Below are 15,133 nucleotides of genomic sequence, written 5' to 3' on the forward strand. Positions count from 1 at the left end.
CGGGAGAGGCCACAACAGTGAGAGGCCCGCGTACCGCAAAATCAAAACAAAACAAAACAAAACAAAACAATGTATAAGCCAATTATGGTTACCATGTTAGGAGAGGTTTAAAAAAAACAAGCTTGGGCTTCCCTGGTGGCGCAGTGGTTGAGAGTCCGCCTGCCGATGCAGGGGACGCGGGTTCGTGCCCCGGTCTGGGAGGATCCCGCGTGCCGCGGAGCGGCTGGGCCCGTGAGCCATGGCCGCTGAGCCTGCGCGTCCGGAGCCTGTGCTTCGCAACGGGAGAGGCCACAACGGTGAGAGGCCCGCGTAATGCAAAAAAAAAAAAAAAAAAAAAAAAAAAAACAAGCTTGAGGGACTTCCCTGATGGTGCAGTGGTTAAGAATCCGCCTGCCAATGCAGGGGTCATGGGTTCGATCCCTGGTCCGGGTAGATCCCACATGCCCCAGAGCAACTAAGCCCGTGCACCACAACTACTGAAGCCCAAGCTCCCTAGAGCCCACAAGCCACAACTACTGAGTCCGTGTGCTGCAACTACTGAGCCCACAGACCTAGAGCCCATGCTCTGCAACAAGAGAAGCCACTGCCATGAGAAACCCGTGCACCGCAACGAAGACTAGCCCCCGCTCACCACAACTAGAGAAAGCCCGCGTGCAGCAACAAAGACCCAATGCAGCCAAAAATAAAAATAAAAAATTTTAATTTAAAAAAAAACAAGCTTGAAAATATCCACAGGAAAGAGGTAACTCTAAAAAGTGACATAACAAATCTGAACAAAGAACCAAATACAACTTTTAAGAGTTTAACAGCAGATTAGACACAGCTGAAAAGAGCACTCATCCAGGATGCAGCATGATGTTATAAAGAGAAGGTGAAGACCGGGGGACATCCCTTTGGTTGGAATCCCAGGAGGAAAGGAGTGAATGAGGAGGGATTTCGTGAACAGATAATAGCTAAAAAGTTTCCAAAACAGATTTAAGATTCCAAAAACCCATGGAATTCTGAGTAGCATAAATAAAAAGAAATCCACATCTGGCCATATTATTGTGAAACTGAAGGGAAACAAAGACATCTTAAAAGCAGCCAGAGATGGGTACACATGATCTCTCTGTATTTTTTCCCTACAACTGCATGTGAATCTATAATTATCTCAAAATGAAACATTTAATAATTTTTTTAAAAGCAGCCAGAGGAAAAAAGACATATCCTGAAAGTCAGCCATAGTTAGATTGACAATTGCCTTCTCAGATGTGACAGTGGAAGCCAGAAGCCAATGGAAAGGTGTCTCCAATGTACTAAAAGAGGACTGGTGCCAACCCGAATCCCATACTCAGCAAGAATACCCTTTAAGGGGACTTCCCTGGCGGTCCAGTGGTTATGACTCTGAGCTTCCACTGCAGGGGGTGAGGGTTCAATCCCTGGTCAGGGAACTAAGATTTCGCATGCTGCGAGGAGTGGCCAAAAAAAAAAAAAGAATACTCTTTAAGAACAAAGGTGAAAGAATGCACCTGTGAGAAGGTGAATTCTGCTCAGTTTTGAGAGGATATAGAGGCAAACACATCCATTAGGTATTTGTTGAGTATTTACAGTGTGTCACTGTGATATCACATGCTAGTTGGGGAGACAGAAAATAAACAAACAAGTAATCCAGTGTCAGATCTGATAGTGTGTGACTGAGGCAGAGGTGCCCCCAAGCCAACAGCTGCGTTTAGTGCACATCGGCAGCAACAGAATGTGCTCATTCAAGTTCTGTGCCAGGTGTGGGAAGCATGCTTGGACCTACAGCCCAGGCCTGCTTTTTCTGCACCTACTGGTGAGAGTAAGCTCTTGTGTTGATTTCTTTCTGTGGGACTTCAGTAGAAGCACAGGTAGAGAAAAGAGCTGAAGAGTGCAGCTCAATGAACATCCACCCTGAACACACCTGGGCCGCCAGCATCCTGCATCCCTCCTCAGGTGCCCTTGCGGTCCCTCTGCCTCCAACAGTTACCACTGTCCTGATGCCAACAGCATAGATTTGTTTGCCTATTTCTGAACTTTATACAAGGGAAAATACACAGCATATGCTCAGTGTATACTCTCTGGTTCTTTTACTCTGTATTATGTCTGTGAGCTATATTCACACAATGCAGATATATTGTCTCCGTCAGTGGTTTGTTTTTTTTTCCCCTATTGTCATCTTTTGTTGTCTGACTGAATCACAGTTTATTTACCCATTCTCTTTTTGGACATCTGGATCATTTCCACTAGTCTTTTAATAAATTATGTTTTTGCTGAAACAAAAAGCATTGATTGATAGTAAACTTTCAAGCTAATGATGTGTACTGTCATTTTTAGGATAAACAATAAGAGAATGGAAATAGACTGTATAACTTCTGAATTAATAAGGGGAAAAATGAAGTCCTAAAAGAAAGAGAGGAAAGAAAGGAGAAAACGCAGGCAGGTCAAATTGAAAGCACAAATAAAATAGTAGATTTAAATCTAAATATTCTGGAAAAACCCAAGCGAACTTTTTGGCCAACCCAATATATCAGTAACGACATTAAATGTAAAATGTTTCAGTTAAAAGATAAAGATTTTCAGATTGGGGAAAAAAATCCAACTATATACTTACTGTTCATAAGAGATATGTCTAAAACATAAGGATATAAAAAATTGACATTATTAAAAGTTTGGTTAAAAAAACAAAGTTTGGTAAAAAGATGTTAACACGTAAATACTCCATAAGAAAGCTAGTCTTTGTGGTAAAAGCATTACTGAACTAAGGAGGGTCAGCATTTTATGGTAATAAAAGATTCAATTCACCAAGAGGATTTAAATGTATATTCTGTGGCCCAGCAATCCCATTGTTAGGCGTATACGCCAAAGAGTGTAACTGTTCAAAGCTGGGGTTTTTTGTTGGTTTTTTAAAAATAACTAAACCCCGGAAACAATGGGAATATCCACCAGCAGGAGGGTAGTTTTGTTTTTTGTTTTTGCGGTACGCGGGCCTCTCACTGTTGTGGCCTCTCCCATTGCGAAGCACAGGCTCCGGACGCGCAGGCTCAGCTGCCATGGCTCACGGGCCCAGCCGCTCCGCAGCATGTGGGATCTTCCCGGACGGGGGCACGAACCCGCATCCCCTGCATCGGCAGGCAGACTCTCAACCACTGCGCCAGCAGGGAAGCCCAGGAGGGTAGATTAATAAATTGTTGCTCAGTTACACCGCAGAGCAGAGAAAATGGGTGGGTCATGCGCAGCAAGTTACATGAATATCACAGAAGTAATATTGAGTCTAAGACACAAAATAGTATCTACACATGATTCCATTTAGATCAAATTTCAAAAGAGGCAGAAGTAAACTGTATTGTTCAGGGGTGCATGCAAATGAGGTATAAAAGCAAGGATGTTATTAGAGTCAGAGTAGGGGCCGGGGGATTTAATCAGGAAAGGAACCATGGTGGAGGGCTCGCCCAGGTGCTGCCGTTTTCTCTTTCTTGGTGGGTGGTGAGAACGTGGATTTTTCTTTCTTTTTTTTTTTCGGTACGTGGGCCTCTCACCGTTGTGGCCTCTCCTGTTGCGGAGCACACTCCGGACGCGCAGGCTCAGCGGCCATGGCTCACGGACCCAGCCGCTCCGCGGCATGTGGGATCTTCCCGGACCGGGGCACGAACCCGCGTCCCCTGCATCGGCAGGCGGACTCTCAACCACTGCGCCACCAGAGAAGCCCAGATTTTTCTTTTTCTTTTTGTGTTAATGTTTGTGGTCATCAGACACCTCTTTTCTACACTGCTTTCTAATTTTGTGGTCTGATTTATGGAGTTGTTAATAGTGTTTTTTGGTGATGGGGTTATGGTTCACTTTTACTTGCCTTATTACATCTTCAATTCTTTTAAATCTTAAGTAAATATTTGAAAAAATGAATGTCCTCATAAGATCTTCCATCTGAGAAAAACCAAAAGGCCAGGGTGTTACGTATGTGACCTGCAGAAAGTAGCGTTGACCTCTCTTCTCAAATCCACAGGTTAACTTTGAGGAATTTAAGGACGGTTTCGTGGCCGTCTTGTCATCACAGGCTGGTGTCGGCTCCTCAGATGAAGACAGCGGGTCTTTGGAGCCAGGTAAGAGGCCTTCCTGGTCTCTGTTACGTCTCTTCCCGTGATTCCGTGACCTCTGGAGTATGACGTTCTCACCAAACGACGCAGCAGGTCTGTCTCTGCCAAGCTGCGTAGACTGGAACTGACGTTTGGGTTTTTTCTTCTTTTGCTTCCTTATTTGTAAAATGGTGTTGTAAGGGGAAGACTCTTTTGTTTTCCTCTACAATACACACAATCCTCTGAATATACTGGCACTTCTGGTCACTAGATATATGTGGTTTTTCCCACACCAGGCCGTTTTGCAACCCCAGCTGGGTGTCCTACAATTCAACTCTGTTCTGACACCGTCTACCTGGACACGGCGTCAGACCCCACAGGGGAAGGGCTCAGTCCCCCAAGACTGCACCCTCTTCGGACAGCCATCTCAAATCCAGGTTGTCACCTGTGCTTCTGACCCACCTGTTCTAGATCAGAGGCTCCCACGACCTCCTCAGGTTCAATTAATTTGCTAGAGCACAACCCAGGGAAACCCATTTACTTACTGGATCACCGTTTATTACAAAAGGATATGACTCAGGATAAGAGGTTTGTGGGAAGGGCTTGTGGGAAGGGGCTCGGAGCGCCCATGCCCCCTTCAGGCCTCACTCTTCCCCAGTCTCCACATGTTCAACTCAGAAGCTCTCAGAACCCCATCCTTTTGGGTTTTATGGAGGCTTCATTACAGACATGACTGATCAAATGATTGGGCATCGGGGATTGAACTCAACATCCCTGGAGGTCAGGGGGTGGGGCTGAAAGTTGGTTTCCCTGGCAACCAGCCCATCCTGAGGTGTGGTTCCAAGTCACCGCATCAACATAAACTCAGGTGTGGTTGCTCTCATCACTTAGGAAATTCCAAGGGTTTTAGGAGCTGTGCCAGGGATGGAAGACCAAATACATATTTATTATAAATCACAGTATCACAGATGTCAAGTTAATACTGCGTGCTGTCCTTACAGCATAGGGTGTTGACAAGGTAAAGTGGGTGTCGGGGGTGGAAGCATTGGAGAATCAAAAGCGCAGGGCAGGTGTGAGGTGTTAGCCAGGGCTTGGAGGCTGGCGGAGCAGGCAGGATGCCACCAGCCGAGGCAGCCCTCAGCCTGTCTTCTGTCTCAGACAGTAGCGCTCTGTGCTCCTAGGACTTGTGAGAATCTTGGTTTCGAGCAGGGCCAGTGGGACAAAGGTAATATTTCAGAACAAACGGAAGTGGTGGCTTTGGTCGGGAGGTGGAGGGAGGGTTTTGGAGGGAGGCCCGCTCGATGTGTGGACCGCGGGTTCCAGTCGGAAGGTGATGGAGGACATGCTCATTCGAAGCCGTGCTGGACCCTCGGGCTCGGCTGGGGCGGGCAGCACCTGATGCACCCTGGCTGGCCACGGCTGCGTTTGACGAGTGTCGGGAAGGAGAGTGAAGTGGTAGCCAGTCCCTCCCTCCCACGTGGGGCAGGCGTTTAAGGAGTCTGCCCCGCAGCAGCCCCCTGGTCTGCTCCTGGACCCCGGGCAGGTCCTTGGTTGGGAGCAGGTGCACGATGATCTGGGCACCAGGGGTACCGTGAGGGACGCTTTGTGTGCCAGGCTTGGGGCTAATGGACGTTTTATGTAGATTCCAGTGAACCGTCCTAGAAGTCCTGTGGCTACTCCTGCCTGTTATTCAGGTGGGGTTTTGCAGCCTGGAGCCAGGCCCTGCCCACGCCCCTGGGGCTGAAGTCAGCTGCCCCACCTCCTCCTGCTGGAGCCACGCCAGAGCCCTGATGGGCGGGGAGGAGTCAGCCCACCAGCAGCCCCATCGCCCTGCAGCTCAGGTCATTGGCTGCTTTGTCTCACACTTGTCTTCCTTGAGATGGGAAGAAGCCCACTTGCCTTTCCCGACTCAGGGTTTTGGAGTGTGATCGTGTGACCGTGAACGTGGATGTGCCCAAGAAAGGCCGCGCCTCTGTCACTGCCCCCCTCTCCATGCTGGAACATGTGTGTGTCTGTGGGGTGTGTCCTCACTTCCTCTAAAGATGGGAGAAGCTGTTTCAGGACTGGCACTTTTCCACACCAGTTCCATTTTTTTGTTTGTTTGTTTTAGTTTTTTTATTTATTTAATTTTTGGCTGCATTGGGTCTTTGTTGCTGCTCTCGGGCTTTCTGTAGTTGTGGCAAGCAGGGGCTACTCTTCATTGTGGTGCGCAGGCTTCTCATTGCGGTGGCTTCTCATGTTGCAGAGCACGGGCTCTAGGCACACAGGCTTCAGTACTTGTGGCACGTGGGCTCAGTAGTTGTGGCTCGCAGGCTCAGTAGTTGTGGCGCACGGGCTTAGTTGCTCCGCAGCATGTGGGATCTTCCTGGACCAGGGATCGAACCCGTGACCCCTGCATTGGTAGGCGGATTATTAACCACTGAGCCACCAGGGAAGCCCCCCGGTTTTGTTTTGTGTTGTTTTTCTCTTCTTTCGATTTTCAGTGCTTTCCTCAGTTACATGGTTGTAAGCCCACCTGAGGCGGCTCGGACGGGGCTTGTGCACAGAGGCAGGGCGCCAGGTGGCCCTGCAGCCACGGGTTGTGAGAGCCGGGGCGAGCCCTGCCCCGTCCTCCAGGGCCGTGCGCGTTTCAGCTTCTCACCGCAGCCACCTTCCCAGCCTCCCCCATCCAGGGGCTTCATCCCTCCTTCCCTGGCCCTGTCCACAGTGTCGCTCTCTCCTCCTTTCTAATCTGTCTGCCGGTCCTTCCCACCATCTCCCACCGTGACTGGAAAAATGATTGGAGCTTTGATGCTCCAGGGATGAGCATGTCATCAGGGGGCCAAACGCCCCGGGGTTTTGAGGAACATCCCGCTTCCCCGTCATTCTGCTCCTTTCAGTAAAGGCCGTTACAGAACATATAACCAATGTCTTTTCACTTGTAGACCTTGGTATTCTGCTCCTATAAATAAATACGCACACACAGGAGGCACAGCCAGGTGTCCAGCACAGGGCACCGTTGGCCTTGTGCTCTGCGGGCCGTCTGGGCAGCGGGTGGGGACTGGCTGTGACCCCCAGTGCTTCCCGCCAAGAGGCCGCAGCTCTGTGTTCTGTGGGTGGTGGGAAGCTGCCCCCTTCCTGTCGTGATTTGCCACGTGGACACTCTTTTCTAGAGAAGCGTTTCTCTCTGTTGGAGGGAGGGGGGTGACACGTTTGGGGAACATTATGAAACAGCTGTGTGTTTTCTGGGCATCTCATTCCTCTGAGGAAAGTGCTGACCTGCTGAAATGATGAAGAAATGGGGCCACATCCAGGGCGGGTGGGACTCCGACAAGGACGGGTTGGGTGGGGGGGAACTCAGGAGGGGAAGGGCAGGAGCAAGGTCAAGCCACAGGGGGCAGACATGGTGCTGGGTCACGACCTCCAGGTGAGCCGCGAGCGGGCCGACCCGGGGAGGGCCCACGTGCGTCAGGCCCCTCCTCGTCTTCTGCAGCTGGTTTCCCAAATGTGCTGCAGCTGCCCACTCCCACCTCTCGTGGCTTTCCTCTTCCCGCACCTCACCCCCGCAGTAAAGGTGCGGAGCCTGTGTGCTGGCCCCTCCCCACTGCGTGGGGCACTCAGAGCCTCCTGTTTCCTCCCTGCCAGGGCGTCCGCTCCCTGCTCTCCAGCAGCCCTGGGAGTTCCCACACGGGAGAGATTACAGGGTCGGGCAGGGCCCGTGATAACCTCCGAGTGTCCAGGGGACATGGTCAGCCTGCCTTAAATGTCCGCTGTCAAGTGGAACTCAGCAGCTTCCTCCCCAAACTCCTCCCTTGTTCCTAGTTTCTGTTGGTCACTGGCATCACTGGCCAGGTTGGACCCAGCCTCCTCCTCTGATGGTCCCAAGGTCAGGGGCTGCAGAGTTGGTGCGGAGGAGACAAGGGAGGTGGTACTTGGCCTTAGGAAGCGTGACGCATCCGTGTGAAACGGTCCTGTTTTCCTGACCTGGCCTTACTTCCTTGGATCCTCTCCCCCAACCTGCACGTTTTGGTTGCTTCCTTCTGAACCTGTGTCCTCTCCTGGCCGTGGCCCACGTCGCCCTCCCCCATCTCTCTCCGGCTGCCCAGATTCCCTACAGAGTCAGCATCATTTCTTCTCTGCCTGCGGGGTCCCCACTGCTCTGCAGACGTGGGCAGGTAAGGAGGGAAGAAAGGTGCCAGGGGTTTATTAGGGCTTATGGGATTCTCGTGAATCCCAAACTAAAATGCACTCCTGCCTCTATCCCAGACTTCAGACCCACGTGGAGTCTGAGGCTCCCCAGCTATGCTGAGGCCCTTGCCTACCGCATCCCGTCCGGGGGGGCAGGGGGGTCCTGTAGTGAGGGGGGGGTGGGACGTGACCTTCTGGTCTCTAGAGCAGTATGTTGCTGGATTATTGGAGGCTTTTTTCCTTATGTAAAAAGCTAGATTTTTATATTAGTCTTTTATTGCATAACAAAAGCGTATTTTGGTTGGAAACATTTAAACAGCACCTAGAGTTTAGGATGGAAAGTCCCTGCCTCCCGGCCTGGCTGTCTCAGCCCCAGCCCCACTGTCGACCGTTCCCTGTGTTCTTCCAGGTGTTTTCCATGTGTGTCCCTGAGAGCCACGCTTTGCACCCGAACCTGCACCTTCGTAAAGGGCATCTTGGCAGCACATGTGGGCCCAGAGGCTGTCTGAGAGAACACCTCCCGTTTTTATTCCAGGTGCCCCCCGGGCCGTCCCCCCAAAGTACGTGAGCGGCTCTAAGTGGTATGGCCGTCGGAGCTGGCCCGAGCCCTGTGACGCTGCAGGTGGAGCCCCGTGTTTACCGGAGCAGCCTGCCAGGCCCAGTGTGAGAAGCCAGCTCCGACGCTCTGCGTCTCTGGAAAGTGTGGAGGTGGGTCGACCCCCCCTTTGCCCTCGCCCAAGTACGCATGCCCCCTGCCATAGACGCTGCTCGTGTGACACCATACGGGAAGATGGGAGGGGGCATCTATCTCATCACCAGAGCACTTTGGGGAGTGACATTTAGTTTTAAGGTGTCTCTGGGTCTCGCTGTCTGCATGGAAACTCGGGCCACAGAGCGTCCTTCTTCAGACACGGGGGCCGTGGAGAATGCCCTGCTCACCACTAGCCCCCTCCCCTGGCACTGCCAGAAGGAGAGGAAGGTTACAGCCGAGGATAGAGAAAGCAGCACTGGGCGCAACTGAGGCTCCACACCCCACGGGTTAATCGTGGCCCGTTGGACCTGTTTTCGGGGTTCCAGAAGGTTCCTGCCTCCACCCCATGATGTCCACCTCTGTCTGATGAGGCTCTAGGGGGGCTTCCCTTTAATAAGACAGCTCTGGGCCCCCATATTAATTTGTTTATATTTTCAACATTTGTTGAGGCCAATAGGAAAAGCAAATAAATATGTATTTAGATCCTGGAGTCGCTTCTCTCAGGGATGTGCTGCACTTGGACGGCACCAATAAACCCTAGACCTTTGCTGCTTTATTCTCTCTCCTAAATTTGGCCCCAGGGATGGAAGGCTTCATGGGTCCGCGCCATCTCTGTGGTGCCTTTCTGCTTCTTAAAACCATCTTTGATCCCCAGAACTAGGACCCTAGGGTTGCTGCCTTTAGGGTTGTCAGCAGGTTGAATGCATTAGAAAAATGAGATATACCACCTGCCCCCAGAGCTCCAGCCTCAGTTCAGCGCCATTTCTAAGTGCCGAGTCCTGGTCAAGCCAGTGTTCCTTCCAAAATCAGAAGCAGACTTTGACTTTGTGGTCCGCAGACTCGGTCACAGAAGCATGAGGTTTTACTGGACTTCTTGGTGGCCCAGCCCCTTGGGCACTGAGGTCTCAGCAGATCACCTGCTGTCTCCGGAGCACCTGGGGGTCAGAGACCTGCTCTTCCTTGACTGTTGCCAACAGACATGGGTCATGAGGGGCGGGATGCAGAGGGTGCCGAGTGCAGGCCGCAGCGTGTGGTCTGAGAGAGGGAGCTGGTGTGCACGGGACCTCGTGGCTGACCACCAGGGCTGCCCTGTGGGCTGGGGCTCCCCTTCCTCAGGTGTCCCCCCCACCAGCCCCACCAGACTGTTCCCGGTGCTCCGTCTTCTGCCCTTTCCTCTGGGGACTCACACGTCCTTTTCCTTCTGTTTTTCCAGAGTCTCAAGTCCGATGAAGAAGCTGAAAGTGCGAAGGACCCTCAGAATGAGTTGTTTGAAGCAAAAGGTAAAGCCCAGCCTTGTGGTCGGTGCCACCTTTGGCCAGTGCTAGGCTGCCAGGCAGTGGGCCGCCAGCCAAGGACAGTTTCCTGAGAAGTGCCCAGTGTGGGTGGTGTCCCTGGGGGGCCCTTTTCCTGGGGGGCAGGGTCCCAGCTCTGGGAGACCCCTGAGGTCAGACCCTCGAGCGGGGACCACTGGCTAAGGGAGCAGCTTCACGGTCTGGGAGGACCAGCATGACCCCAGCCGGCAGGCGTGGGCCTGGGGACTCCTTCCTGAAGCACCCGGCCTGGGCCAGCAGCCTCCCTGCTGCCTGGGGCCCTGTCTGCCCCGAGTCGAGGGTAAGACGTGGTTCTGGTCCTGGAGACCCTGACGGAGCACTCGGAAGGCAGCCGCAGGCGTGCTTAGCAAATCTGGGTGCATCAGCACGTAGGTCTGCAGGTGCCTTAAGGACACCTCCCGCTGGAGTGTGTCACAGGGCAGAACGTGCAGGAACACGGCTCGAGGGCGAGACCCAAGCTGACCTTGAGCTTCTCCTGAGTGAGAGGTCTGCACTGGCACTGAGCATTATCCAGACTGTGGTCCTGGGGCGCTGAGGCTCTTGGTGGCTCAGCGTTGAGCTTGGTGACGTCAGGGGAATGACCGGAGTGCCTGTGCTACTGGACGAAGCAGATGGACGCTTTTGTGTCCGGAAGAGCAGCCAACCCATGCCCTAAATTCCCCAGACTCTGTAAATCTAGGGGACGAGAGGAAGGGCTCCTGGGAAGGTTATTCACCAAGTCATTTCGGACTCTGTCCAGAGACGGGTTGGAGTTCTTCTTTCCCTCCAGGTTAGAACTGACACTGGTGTGTGAACGGTCATGTCAGACCTCAGAGGACTTATTTGCTCCTCTGCCAGCCATGAGAATACACCCCGGTGTCAGAATTGCTTTTCTATTGTTACGTAGAACTTTCAGATGTTTTAAGCTGGAAGGGATCTCAGAGGTGGCCCTTTCCTTGTGTTTTCCTCAGCTCAACCCACAGCATCATTCGTGAGCACACAGGCCCTAGCTTTCCTTGGCAAAGTGGCTTTCTGATCGTTAGTTGGGTTATCAAAGTAACGCCAAGGTGGCTCCTGAAGACTCTAGACCACTGGCCGAGAGCCCAGGTCTGGTCAGGTGCAGGCAGCCCTCTTCCTGTGTTGGGCTGGGTGGTGTGGCCTGGGCGTGGAGGGAACTCTGCTTTGAAGCCTCGCTCATCCGAGGACAGCTCCTCGTGGGCACCCCCAAGGTCTTTCCTCTTCCAGAGGGTGTTTCTCTGGCAAAGCTTCAGAAACCTCAGTAAGCCACCTGGCTAAAGTAGAAAAGTTCTGAAACCTGGCCATCTGTCCTCCAAACTCACTGAGGTGTCTTTGCATCTCAAAGACACCTGTGCCTCCTGCTGTGAGGTGGCGTGGAAAACACAGCCCACCTTGGGACATTTTTGCCGGGAAGAAAAAGAAAAAAGATAAAACTGAGCCTGAATCCAAGCTAGGCTTTGATGCTAACTTCCGGTTTATAGGCGATGTTAGTGATGGAGGCATGCGAGGAAGCAGAGTGGGGCAGGCAGTGAGGTGCTCGTGTTCCCAGGACTCGAGAGGAATAACCACACGCACAGGGAGGATTCTGTGTTGATACTGATTCAAAGAAATCAACTGTCGGGAGACTCTTGAGAGAGAGCTGGGTAAACCATTGTTGGTTTGTAGGGTGATGGTGGCATTGGGGTCAGCAGTACACACGAAACACACAGGGGTGGGAACACAGCAGCTGGATTTTGCTTTCAAATACTTGGGCAAGAGTAAACGGGGGTAGATGAAGCCGGGGTGGCCGTCTGCCCAAGGAACAGGACCACTGGTCTTTGCTGGACTGTGCTCTTTACTTTGGGTAGGTTTGAAGAGTTTCTAAAAATTAGTTTTTTAAACCTGACCTTTTTGTTCTAAGTACAAACCTTGCAGCTGTGCTCTCAGTGCTGTGGCTTCGCAGGTTCCCTTCAGAAAATGCTTTCTGGGATTTCCCTGGTGGTCCAGTAGGCAAGACTCCGTGGCCCCCATGCAGAGGGCCCAGGTTCGATCCCTGGTCAGGGAACTAGATCCTGCATGCTGCACCTAAGACCCGGAGCAACCTAAATAAATAAATATTTTTTTGAAAAAAGAAAATGCTTTCCCCACATGCAGCAGATCCCTCCATTTGATTGTGAAAACTTGCATAGAATGCAAGTGGAAGAGTTGTACCGTGAGCACTGCGTACCCACCACCTAGATTCCTCCTTTGAAGCTTGTCTCTCACATGTGTCCATGTGCCCGTCCCTCTGCCCATTCATCAGTCCATCCGATTTCAGAGTAAATTACAGCCTTGGTATGTGTCTCCTGCTTCAGGCCAGCTGCCAACCTGGGGTTCTGAGGTCTTCGGGAGCCTCCGGAAGCCCTGCAGCTCCTCCTTCGACACCCCCGAGAGCCGGGTCCGAGGCCTCTGGGAAGAGCTGGGTGTGGGCAGCAGCGGCCACCTCACCGAACAGGAGCTGGCCCTGCTCTGCCAGAGCGTCGGGCTCCAGGGCCTGGAGAAGGAGGTGAGAGAGGGCGGGGTGGACCTCCCTGATGGGCTGGGTCTTTATGGTGGTCATGGTTGGTGTTGGGCCTCGAAAACCCCTTCACCGCCAGACACTGACTCAGTTGTCACCTTCTGGTCTCACATCCCGTGCTGACTCCCAGGGCTTGTGTCGAAGGTCCGTCTCTGGCCGCCTTCACGCAGGATCCTCCCCTGCCGGGGGCACTCCTCCCCCACTCCTCCTCAGTGGCCCAGATCTGCCACCCAGCCCAAGTGAGGTGCCCGCAGCGTCTGCTATGCTCCCAGCAGCTGTACTCACCCCTCCCTCCTGCGGGGCCAGGGGAAGTGGAGGGCAGTGTGATGGGACAGGCCCCTCCTTACTGAAGTGCTCTCAGCCCTGCCCTTGCCGACCCTGAGCTGCTGGGGGCCCGGGCCACGTTCCATACGTACGTGTCCCGCCATCCAGCAAGCTCCTGGCACGGCAGACACGGGATGGGTGTTTGTGGGTTTTGGGAAGCGCAAGTGGCCATTCACAGCAGGATGGAAACTGACCAGGTGTGTGGATTTCACAAGCCAGAGCGGGGAGACCACTGTTTGGATAGGACAGTGAGCCGCCTGCTTGGGGAGGGTGGGGGCCAGGCCTGGGTGGGGTGGGCACAGCTGCGGTGGGAGAGCCTCTGTAAAGATGCCTGGGGGCCTTTATTTAGGAACTTGAAGACCTGTTCAACAAGCTGGACCAAGACGGCGACGGCAGAGTGAGTCTAGAGGAATTCCAGCTTGGCCTGTTCAATCATGGATCCCCTCAACTTCTGGAATCTTCCACACTTGTCAAACCGAGCGGGTCCTGGTCTCATTACCAGGTAAAATGGGACGATTAACTCTTGAACCCCAGAGCGACTGCCATCATTCTCTGGCCTTCAGCATCTTCTGCAGGCCTGACCTCTCTGCCTGGTCCCCACAGAGGGTGCCCAGCAGTGGGTCGGGGTGTGTACACACACGTGTGCTGTGGGAGGCTGTGCAACCTTGGGCTGATCTGGCATTGCTCCTGCCAAGCTGTGTGTCACTGGTGAGCTACTCACCTTCTCTGAGCCTCAGGTTCCTTGTCTGTAAAATGGACACACCTACCTCATAGGGGTCTTATGAGGATTCCCTGACAGTTCCTTGTTATGCCTCAATGTGGGGTACACTGTGTTCCAACAAGAGCACCCCCTTTCCCTCCGCCCTGGAGGGCAGAGTCACTGACGGGTCCGTGTCTTCCCCAGGATTAGCCTTAACAAGGATTCCTGGAGCTGTGCTCTCCCCATACTGCATACCTGAATTTTATCCTGTACAAGGCCAGCTGGAGGAGAGCAGATTTTAGGTGGTTATTTAAATTGTGATGTTCGGTGCATCTGGTTTTTCTCAATCCCGGGACAGTCAGCCTCCGTCTCCCACCACAGGGCACGGTTGTCCTGGGGAGTCTTGCTGAGGCTTCTTTGGCGACGTGGCTGATCCCGCAGTTTGTGGGCAGCGATGCAGGAACAGTGACCTTGTTCTCTGCTAGGCCAGGCGCGTCTGAGAATCAGGTTTCTGCACCTGAAGCCACTGAGACAGGGAAGGAACCAGGAGAGATGAGGGATGGTGCCAGGCCACCTGAGGGCAGAGACCACAGTGCAGTCGTGCCCAGAGCCTGTGGGAGGGAGGGCCTCCTCTGAGGTACAGCGGCCCCTGTTCCTACCGGGGAAGTGCTGACATGGCCATGGGGTTGTGTCCTGTGCATGTGGATGCCAGCGTGGCTGGAGTGGTGACATGGGGCCTCACACCTGGGCTCAGACGGAGATTCTCCTGCTCCATCAGGGGAGCAGGTGGGCCTGGTGGTCTGGGGGCCCCAGCAGCTGCTCCTTGTTCTGGCCCCAACTGCAGACGCGTGTCTGAAGGGCCTTGCCCTCCAAGGGGCAGGAAGCACAGCTGGATTCTTTTTTTTTTAGATGTTGGGGGGTAGGAGTTTATTAATTAATTAATTAATTTTTGCCGTGCTGGGTCTTTGTTTCTGTGCAAGGGCTTTCTCTAGTTGTGGCAAGAGGGGACCACTCTTCATCGTGGTGCACGGGCCTCTCACTATCGTGGCCTCTCTTGTTGCGGAGCACAGGCTCCAGACGCACAGGCTCAGTAGTTGTGGCTCACAGGCCTAGTTGCTCCGTGGCATGTGGGATCCTCCCAGACCAGGGCTCGAACCCGTGTCCCCTGCATTAGCAGGCAGATTCTCAACCACTGCGCCACCAGGGAAGCCCCACAGCTGGATTCTTGCAGTACCTCGGCTCACCGGTCAGCTTTCT

General features: G+C 53.1%; 1 protein-coding gene across 5 annotated transcripts in view; it reads left to right on the top strand.

Annotated features, from left to right (window-relative positions):
* NINL (ninein like) overlaps positions 1-15,133 on the top strand; it is a 107,557-nt gene that overhangs the window by 52,284 nt on the left and 40,140 nt on the right. For all 5 annotated transcript variants that reach the window (XM_049700016.1, XM_049700017.1, XM_033429434.2 and 2 more), the window contains 5 exons: positions 4,001-4,097; positions 8,773-8,945; positions 10,202-10,268; positions 12,650-12,840; positions 13,526-13,678. In XM_049700016.1, coding sequence (XP_049555973.1) covers positions 4,001-4,097; positions 8,773-8,945; positions 10,202-10,268; positions 12,650-12,840; positions 13,526-13,678 — 681 coding nt within the window. The remainder of the gene's footprint in view (positions 1-4,000; positions 4,098-8,772; positions 8,946-10,201; positions 10,269-12,649; positions 12,841-13,525; positions 13,679-15,133) is intronic.

This window comes from Orcinus orca, chromosome 16 (genome assembly GCF_937001465.1).
Source record: "Orcinus orca chromosome 16, mOrcOrc1.1, whole genome shotgun sequence".
NCBI lineage: Eukaryota > Metazoa > Chordata > Mammalia > Artiodactyla > Delphinidae > Orcinus > Orcinus orca.